The sequence below is a fragment of the Leptonotus elevatus genome, chromosome 8 (assembly GCF_054856555.1).
Source record: "Leptonotus elevatus isolate MCC_2025b chromosome 8, RoL_Lele_1.0, whole genome shotgun sequence".
In the NCBI taxonomy this organism is placed as follows: domain Eukaryota; kingdom Metazoa; phylum Chordata; class Actinopteri; order Syngnathiformes; family Syngnathidae; genus Leptonotus; species Leptonotus elevatus.
In genome coordinates, this window is record NC_141246.1 from 1,398,476 (window position 1) to 1,408,811 (window position 10,336).

General features: G+C 42.3%; 1 protein-coding gene across 1 annotated transcript; it reads right to left on the reverse strand.

Annotated features, from left to right (window-relative positions):
- Nucleotides 1-1,100: 1,100 nt before the first annotated feature.
- Nucleotides 1,101-9,942, reverse strand: plk1 (polo-like kinase 1 (Drosophila)). Its single transcript, XM_086083767.1, has 11 exons — nucleotides 9,286-9,942; nucleotides 7,874-8,042; nucleotides 7,432-7,576; nucleotides 5,845-5,938; nucleotides 5,451-5,676; nucleotides 5,324-5,366; nucleotides 4,596-4,693; nucleotides 4,423-4,500; nucleotides 3,571-3,725; nucleotides 2,490-2,672; nucleotides 1,101-1,526 (listed from the first exon to the last, which is right to left on the reverse strand). Exons 1-11 carry the CDS (start codon nucleotides 9,673-9,675, stop codon nucleotides 1,338-1,340), a joined length of 1,770 nt encoding a protein of 589 aa, XP_085939893.1. The 5' UTR covers nucleotides 9,676-9,942; the 3' UTR covers nucleotides 1,101-1,337.
- Between the last annotated feature and the right edge of the window lie 394 nt (nucleotides 9,943-10,336).

Genomic DNA, 10,336 nt, shown 5'->3' on the forward strand with positions numbered 1-10,336 from the left:
TGGTGTGCGTTTAGAGCTGCATGAAGGCCTTAAACGTTTTTTTTTTCAATGTTTTTTTTTAGCATACTTAAGTATGTTCCTCCTCACAGCAAACAACCCAGTGTGGCCTCATGTTTCTGACTCAGTGTATTTGTACAGGTGTAGCCCCAAAGAGCCCCCCCCCCCCCCACACACACAGACCAGCAAACTTCATCTCAGCCTGAACAAATCTATTGCAGATCAGATGTCACTTTTCTGCCAAGATAGACACACCATGATAGCTCTTTAAGTAAACCGGCAACAGTGAAAAGTGCACACCGTGTCCACACACTTGAAATACGCCTCAAGCGAGACTTTCGATTGTACTCATATTGTAGTTCATGCATGAAATTTCACCTTTAATCCAAACAAAAGATTTCTGGGTCAGTGGGGTAAAAAGAAAAAATAAGTTAACCACCAGAGCACTTTACTGTCAAATGTGATCCCAACAGTCTTGCTTCCCTTTGATAACAAGCGATACAGCCTAATTTTTGCAACATATATACTAATACTAATAATAATGCATTGGACTTATATCGTTTTCTTTCTCTATCTAATCAGATACTGAAAGACGCTTTACAATGGAACAAATACATTATTCATGCGATCACACATTCATACTGTGGTGACGTTAAGCTACTTACGTAGCCACAGCTGCCGGAAGCGTGGCTGCCAGCGCGCGCCTACGGCCCCTCGCATACACCAGTGTGAGTAGCACTGGAGGCAATGCGTGTCAAGTGCCTTGCCCAAGGACACGACGACACATGACTTTGTGGAGAGCGGGGATCCAACAGCCGACCTTCTGGTTACCAGTAACCCCACTTTGGTCAAACACGTCAAAAGCTCAAAGGCGGAACTTTAGGTGTCTGAAGTCAGCCTGTTTTGAGGGGGCGTTGATTTCCACGGCAGGTTGTACGTCTGACATGTCTGCACACAGACGGAATTTTCAAGCATCTGAAAATGACCAGCCAGGGATCTTCAGACTTTTTCGTGCGCTCTCTTCCTATAAACATGAATGTCAAATGTCATGCCAATTGGTCAAACTGGTTTTGTGTTTGGGACTTAAAAGGCATGAAATGCAGTAAACATTAACTTGAAACTTTATTTAAACTTGGAACAAGAACACTTCGGGGGGGAAAAAAATATAGACTTTTCTTTTTCTTCTTTTTTTAAGCGGGAACTGTCCAATGTTTTAAGACTCATAAAAACCATAAGAACAAGAAAGAACACAAACGAGATTTAAAAAAAAAAAGCAAGTTTCAACCAGAAAGAACAAGAGAGCTGAGGGGCCGCGAGAAAATTGCGTGCGTTTGTGCGCGTCAGTGCGCTGCCTTGCTGTTGTCCATCAGCCTCTCCACCATGAGTTTGGCGTAGCGGATGCGGCTGAAGAGCTCCTTGGAGCAACCAAACTCCTCCAGCAGAGACATCTTGTACGTGCGGAAGTCCCGCCGCTCGTCGATGTACGTCACCGCCGACACCAGCGGGCACAGAATTAACTTTGTGTGGTCCTGGAAAAAGAAGACAAGAAAAGAAAAGAAAGTGGTCCTTTAATAGGAGGCACGCATTGGAGAAGAGGCTTTATTTGGACAAAAGACACCGTGGATGTGCGTATTTAGCTGAAATCGGCTTACTGTACTGCATTTTTAAAGACCTTATCTGACAATTGCAATATGGAGTTAGCTGGCTCGCTACGTTATACACAAGCCGGCCAAATACATCTTCCTTTCAAATCGTCCTCTGGCGTGGCAAGTTAGAACGCCTCGTTGTCGGCCATGCATGTATACAGGTAACACACAGAATTGTAAAATAATTTTTTTTTTGGGCTGTATGTTTCACACCCATTTGCTCCCAAAAACGTATAAATACGTTCAATTTTAAATAGTACCATGGTCCCCAAAACTTATTTATACTTTTTTTTAATGATTTTTTTATATGAAAGAGCATAAAAAGAGCATTAAAAAAAGAGCTTCGATGCAGCTTCTGACATGAAGGTGTCTTAAAGCAATAGTGTTATTACAGAAACGGCCAGCGGGTGGCAGCAGAGTATAAGAGATCAACCAGGGCCATGTTGCAACAAGCTCTTTTCCCCACCGATTTAAACTGATTTGTGAATAATGATGAAACTTAGCTATATTCTAATGCTAATTGTCGCAAACGTTAACAGAAATATACTTTTTTTCCCTGATGAAAGAAGAGACTCTAATCTTTCTTTTGGTAGCTTCCATGTTTTTATAGCAACAGAACACAATATTCTGTGGACCTTGGAAAATCTGTCAAAATCCAGTAAAACAGCCAGGAGCGAAGTGGGTTGCTTCAGTGAAAATGGTTGCAAGTTAACACCACTAAATAACTTGTATAGTACAAGAAAATACACGCATTTCTTTCAGTAATCACTGGTGTCGTAAGAGTCAAATTCACAAGATGTTTATTGTCACATACCAGGGACTTGAAAGTACGACAAAAAATCCCACCTGGAAGAAGTTTATCTGCAAAGTGCCGTTGCTGAGGTGCAGCACGATGGCGCTCTTGGTGCGGAACCACACCGACAGGTAGGGCAGCCGAGCCAGCTCGTCGCCCTCTCGCGGCGCCATGTTGGCGCCCGCCTTCAGCAGGTGCTCGCTCATGTAGTTGCGGAAATACTTCAGCAGGGTGATCTGGGAATAGGGAAGGGGGGGGGGGGCACGATGAGCGGCAAGATTATAAGCAAGAAGAATGACCAACAACACGAGATCGAGACCAACCAGAAGAAGAAAAAACAGCAACGCACCAAAAAAAGAAAAACAAAAATAAGTCAAAGATTAAAAGGTAGAAAAGCATGAGGAGATTTTTTTCTTTTTTTCTTTGAAATTAGAGATGAGAGAAGAAATAAAAATGTTTTGCTTCATTTTGAAAAAAATTGCAGTAAGGGGGAAGTTCAACAGTAAAATTGGAGCCTTTGAATCTGTAAAAAATAAAAATGGTAGGAATTAGAGTGGGGGGGACGGGACGGGGGTGACTAGCTTGAATTTTGTAATGTTTAAACATTTTGCAGCAGGTGAACAGTGTAATGTTGGAAAGGTTTGAATTGGCCCAAAAAAGGTAGAGATTGGGAAGGGGGAAAAAATATCATAATTTTGGCTTTTTTTTTTTTTTTTTTGTACCCCGATGGCATGAATTTTCTGAATATATTGAAATTGTGTGAATCGAATGAAAAATGAAAAAGCAGTTGAAGGACAAAAAAAGTAGGAAAAAATAAAAAAATCTGAATCGGATTTGTGAAGTAACCTGGCAAGAGCCAGATTTGTTCATGTGAATCTCTCAAAGGAGTTAAACATCAATCTGGGACGGCGCCAATGTGATCTGCTCGGGACAAAACCTCGAGCCGATTGGGCAAACGCGGCAGCTTGTGCGCGTCGACCAAACGTTTTGTTTTAATGGCAAGCGGACGAAGCCGCCATTCGTCTCGCAGGCGAGGTTCATGCGCGAAGGTCAAATGTGAAACCCAAGCTCGCGGCGACATCGGCGCGAGGACATTCGTGGCCCTGGCGTTGCGCTTTTTTGCTGTGTTCCGACCTTTTTGTTGAGGGTGGGCGGGTGCAAGCCGACGTTCATGTACGTCTCCTGGGTCGCCTTGTTGATGTACTGCAAACTGTCGCCGTCGGCGTACATGATCAGCCGCGAGCAGTCGTTGAACAGCACGCCCACGCTGTTGTCGCACAGCTGGTAGCCTGCAACGCCACAACGCCGCCTCACATTTACTTAACTGCAGACGGGAGAGGCAACCAATCCAAGCGCCACTCTGATATCTACTGCTTTTCTTTGGTGTAGCAAACAAACCTACCTTGGTGCTTAAAAATGTCTTCATCCCTCTCCCAAAAAAGAAAATAAATAAATAACATGTACATTTCTTTCTCTTCTATTCAAAAATTACAAATGTGCAAAAAGTTATTAAAAAATTAGGTTTAATTCCCACAGAAAAAAACAAGCATCACATTTGTCATAAAAAAAGATGAACTAAATAAAAAAATAAAAAAATCACGATTTGAAAACCTCCACCCCCACCATGTCTCAAAACGACAACCTGATGGTGCTTAAAAGATAAATTTACATTTGAACTTTTATCAAGTAAGAAAAACAAATTTAAGATGAAATAAATTGATGTATTTATTTATTTTTAATCCCCAAACTACAATTGTCACTCCTCGGTGCTAAGAAAAACACATTTGAGCTTTCATTGAGTTTGAGAGAAATGCAAGTAATCTGATTTTTTTTTTTTTTTTTTGTAAAACTCAAAAGAGGCCTCTCGGTGTTGTGTATCAAAAAAAAATAATAATAACCCTGCTCCACCCATTTGGCCCCACCTAAGTGAACTCTGACTTAACATAGACCGAAACGTTAATGGCCGCTTGCGTGCGTCCATCTTACCTAATCCGTATTTGTCCGAGTAGTCCACCCACTTGCTGATCCAGAAGATGGGAATGCAGGCGGGATCCTCGGCCTCCTCTGCAGCAAAACAAACCACAAACCACAAACATAGTCCCGTTAACGGCGTTCGGGAGGTCAAGCGGTCAGCGGGCCGAAAACGAGCGTGTCGTCACCTTGGCGTACGAGCGGCCTCTCCGACGGCTTGGCGGCCATGATGCTGTTGAGCTGATGCAGCAAGTCTTTCAGGTTGTTCTCGGGTGCTTCCATTTCCCTAAAGCACAAATCGCGCATCACTTGCAGCGTCCGCGAGTGGCACAGTAAAGAAACACGTGAGCTTTTTTTTCTTTTCTTTTAATTTTGAAAGGGATACTTGACTCATTGAGCCATTTGCAAAAAAAAATTAAATATAATTTGTATAATCATGGTGATAGGAAAAAAAAAAAGATTTGATAAAGGAAATATTTTTAAGTGGTGCTTTAACTAAAAAAAATGCTTAAATGTGGGGGAAATTATTATTATTTTAAACTGGAAAAGGTAACTTTTTTTTTATGCTCCATCACCTTAAAATATTTGAATTTATTAGATTTCTTGCATACAGAAAATTCACCATTGTGTTCAACTGTGTGAATTTCTGAAAGTATTTAAAAAAAATGTAACTTAAATTTTACAGTAAGAACATTTAACTAAAAAAAAATTCATATTTACAAAAACAAATAAATCTCAGAAAAATATTTTTTTTTTAACAGGTGAAATTCACATTTATAATTAAGCAGGCTTGGAAAAAAGGTGAAATGGCTTGTGGGAAAAAATGGCTAGAATGTGTAAATTTTTTTTTTTAATTATTTATTTTATTTAAATCAAGGCTAAACAGCTGTGTTGCAAATACATTCAAGCACTTTACCTCTGCATCTGGTCTTCGCTCGCATCCACGTTCTCCGGCCCACCTGCAAAAACAAACAAAAAGCCGCCGTCAGCGTCACCGCGCCGGGCGCCGAGAGCGAAAAAAGGGCCCGAGCGGGGGAGCCCACCTTTGCTGCCGAGGGGGGTGAGGGGCCGGCGCTGAGCCGTTTCGGCGAGGGTGGACGGCGCGATGGAGAAGCGCGGCGCCACGGTGAGGCAGGTGGTGGGCAGGCGCACCGGGATGTAGCCCGACGTGAAGAAGTCGTCCGTCAGCAGTTGGAGGATGTTCGGCCGCTGGCTCGGGTCGGCGTGCAGCATGCGCTTGATCAGGGAGTCCGCCGTCGCGCTCACGTGCTGCCGGAGGCAAAAATAAAGCGTTTGTTCCTGTTTTGCGCTCGTTCTACTATCAGGATATGTTTTTATTTGCTAGAACTCAGTTTGGGCTAAATTGTAACTTTCTCCATTACGGCATTTCACGGCAAGCGAACTCGCTGCCGGTGGGAGACGAGAAGTTGCGGTTACCCATGGGATAGTGTAGTTGTTCTTCTTGATGCGGCTGTACGTCTCCTTCAGGCAGGACGTCTCAAACGGCGGCTTGCCCACCAGCAGTGTGTACCTAAAAACAAACATTGACACATTTTTTATCTTTTTTTTATTTTTTTACGTTCAAGGTAGAATATTTGCAAAAAAAAAAAAAATGCTTGAATGTACTTGACATAATTTTAGAGACAAATTATACTATTTGTCGCGGCAAAGAGTTGGTGGTGGTGGGTGATATTAAAATATTTTCATCTTCCTGAAGGGGGGGGGGGGTTAAAAAAAAAAGAAGATAATTGAGAACCCTTTGCCCTACACTATTATATATCAAAATACAATACACACACACTATAACTATTCAACAGTCATATATTGAGTGGTGACAGAAATGGCACAAAATGCTTGCTTGGCGGCGGCGCCGTGTGGACAAAAGCAGTAATGTTGTGCCTGAAGGAAGACCACGTTTCTCATGAGGACAAGCGCAATGCATCCTTTTTTTTGAGTTCACGCCAGCGAGTGAAAGTCAAGTTGATCCTTGACTCTCCTTTTATCCGGGTAGCTTCCATTCGTCTTTTTTTGGTCTCCTCAGACAAAACTTTCCAGTTGTTTTGGGGGAAAAAACAAGAAGGGAAAAAAACAGACGCTTAAAAAAACACTTTGCAAACAAGTGCTTTAAAAATTCAAAGTGAATTACAGTTTTTCAAATGCATATTTGCATCAGTCCAATATGAAACTCCAACAACCAAAACATTAAAATTTCTTTGGCATTTTTTTTGCACAGTAAAACTGTAAACGCTTCTCAAATTACAACCAAAAACAAAATGACAAAGAAACTTTGTATGAAGAACGGAAGTGATTGTGGCTTTTTTCTCTCGCTCTGAACATTATTTGCATCATTTTATAATAATGCCTTTCAACTTGATAACAGTTGACTTTAAAAATTGTGGGTCAACATGAGCAAATGGCGGGTTTTTGTATAACCAATTTTTGGTATTATTATTTTTTTCTAATACTTTTGTATGCCTTTAGGATAGGAAGAAACATTTCTCAATCGATTGAGAAACTGTATGGCATAATCCCTTAAATATTTGTAGAGCTGTCAAAATTAGTCGATTAGTCGACAAGTCATCAATTATCAAATTAATTAATCAACAACTTTTAATAGTCGAGTAGTTGTTTGGAGCCATTTTAAAATTTAAAATGATCCAAACCCTCCGATTTCAGCATCTCAACAGTAACGGTAGTCCTTCATGAAATAATACAGATTATTTTCTGTATTTAATCAAAATAAGACATTTGCAAACATCTGCTTTTACGTTGGAAAACAACGGCCTTTTTTTTTTTCAACCACTCTACAAATACAAAGTACGAAACAAACACCAATCACTGGTTAATAAACAGTAATCATGAAAAAAATGTTTTTGCAATACAATGCACAATTAAAATGAATCAGATTAGTCGATAGAATAATCCATTTAAAAAAAATATTCGATAGTGACAGCTCTAACTCTTTGTACATGCATTTGTGAATTGAGAAATGATGTGCTTGATGCATTTTGTGTGCGTGCTTACAGTATACACCCGAGCGACCACACATCCACCTCGTAGCTGTGACCTTTCTTGGACAGAATTTCCGGCGCGATGTAGTTTGGCGTCCCGCACAAAGTCTTCTTACGCTCGCCGTCAAACTCGATCTTGGTGGCCAGGCCGAAGTCCCCTGAGGAGAAAAAAAGACTCAAGTCTTTTTTTTTTCTCTCTCCCTTACATACAAAACAGCCATAGCTTCTTTTTATTTTTTGCGCAGTGTTTCATAAGCTTTATTGTGCAAAGTTACATACGTGATCAGAAAAATCCCACAGAGCATAAAAACAACAACAAAAACGGCATTTTAGGTCCCAACCAATGTGGGTATTTTGCAGATTCAGATATTTGGCAGAATAAAATTCCGATCACTGATTTTATTTTATTTTTTATTTTTTTTATGAATGAAATAACTTCAAAAGGATGAAAGTACCTATCTTGACGTCCATGTCGTCGTTGAGGAAGATGTTCCCCAGCTTGAGGTCTCTGTGGATGATGCGGTTGTTGTGCAGGTACTGGACGCCCTTGAGCAACTGCATCATGTAGTAGCGCGCCTCGGGCTCCGTCACCGCCTTGCGACGCTTGTGCAGCTCCAGCAGCGACTAACCAAAAATTCTAATCAATCAACTTGACAATACGCGACCGGAAAATGACAGACTCCAGCATAGGCCAGCGGCGGGCAAACTCGGTCCTCGAGGGCCGGAGTCCGGCGGGTTTTGGATGTTTCCCTTCTCCAACATAGCTGATATATGATCAGCTCATCAGCAAGCTCTGCATAAGCATGATAATGATCCTGTTGATTGGAATCAGCTTGTGTTGGAAGAGGGAACCCTCCAAAAACTTGCAGGACTTATAAAATACAAATATTGTCCAACTCTCCGAAGCAGGTTTACAAGTTGGATCGTTTGTATCCTGGATCCCTAATATTAGAACCTTGACCGACTTTTTGTGGCCGATTCCAAAATGTGGCAGGTTTGTTATGATTGTATTACCGTGACTGCTTTATGTCATGTTTTCTGTAAAGCTCTTTATTACAGCGATAGCTGTTGTGAAAGTGCTATATAAATAAAGATGAGTTGAGAACTAAATTTCATCAACCAATTAATTGGCCAGTTTTAGGCATTTTTTTTTTAACAACAGCCAAAAAAATCGGCCGATTTCTGGAGGGTGGGGGGGGATGTTTAAACAATTGAATGTCCTTCTGACTTATGGTGAAAAGCATAACATATATTTTTAGGTAAAAAAAACCAGCCAATTATTGAAAATTAAGAGCTAATATTGGCTGCTGATTAGGTGGTCGGGCCCTACCTAATATATGCACAATTTCCTCTTCAGGGGTGTTTAGAAAATTTGGCAAGTTTCTGACTTAAAGGTCCAAAACTCGACTAGCTTTAACAATAAGAATTCAAGTCTCAAACCATAATTTAGTTGCCAGAGTGAAATTCAAACCCTCGTCTGCCACAAGCTAGTACACAGTTGCCGATGCAAAATTTGTACTTGTGATTCACAGGACAGTTGCCGATCATGTCAAAATGTCCACCCTCGTACAGCATTTTCCTTTACACCTCGCAAATAGCAAAAATAACATTTTGACTACTGTAACAATGTGCCTGGTTTTTATGCTAGTCGCATTAAAAAAAATAATACAATACGCCGTCTGTTAAGACCTTGTAAATGAAAAATGCGCATACCAGAAATGGCCGGATGTGCAAAACGGTCCATTCGAGTTCAAACCCCGTTCTTTCAACGCACCTATAATGGTGGTCAGGTTTATACGCGGATTTCGCCAGCCAACTGGCTCCCCCATAACCCGCGAATAGCGGGGGTCCACTGCACTGTACTCACTCTCCTCTTGCAGATCTCCAGCACCACGAAGACGAAGTCTTCGTCCTCGAAGAAGCCCCGGAAGCCGACGATATTGGGGTGCTCCAGGCTCTTGTGGATGGCGATCTCCGAGGTCATCTTCTCGCGCTGGTGCGGCTTGACCATGAGCGACTTGGGCACGATCTTGCCGGCGAACACCTCCTGGCTCTCCACGTCGGTAATCTCGTAGCATTTGGCGAAGCCGCCCTTGCCCAGGAAGCGGCCGCGAGTGTAGCACCGCTTCGTCCGCTTGTCCACCAGCACCTCCGGGATCTCCTTGAGCGGCGTGGAGCCGGTGGCCAACGACGGTTTGCCGCCGTTCGCCACCTGCGGCGGAGGTTGCGGCTTCTTGGCGGTCGTCGACGCGCTCATTTTTGGTTTTCGCCTCGAAAAGTCAGTCGCTTCGAGTTCGGTTAAGTAGCCGGAGAAACGCCGACTTCAAAAGTCGAAAATAGGCTTGGAAGTCACCGCGTTTCGACGAAAAACGTGAGCCGAACGCTTAAAAGCTCGGTTTAAAAAGTGTATCCAACACTTTAAGCAGGTGAATGTAAGGTAGAAAACTGACCGCCAAACTTGTTCCTCCGACGTCAGCCAAGCTTGTGATAACTGTTGCCCATATGAATTTAAAAGCGACCACGAGTAGCGGCGGCTTCCTATTGGTCCGCGGGATTTGAATTCCAACGCGGAACCACGATGTATCATGGGAACTCCAGTGCGAATGAGCCAATGGGCGATCGCGTAAGGCAAACGGTGCGATCCGATTGGGTGAGTGTGTTTCCTTTGACGCGGTGCTCATGGGAACTGTAGTTTACTACTAGTGTAGCGCTTTAATAAATGCACGACTGGCAACGTTTTGAAAATAGTAGTCAGTAGAGTGCAACAAACATTATGTATGGCGGTAAATTAGCATAATTATGCATTTACAAAGATAATGCTCATTTCTATCTGCTTACTGCGCCAGTATTGAGATGTGATATGAGGGCTGTTGTACGGACGGTGGATGACCGGACAAACGTTGCAAAAACACTCAATA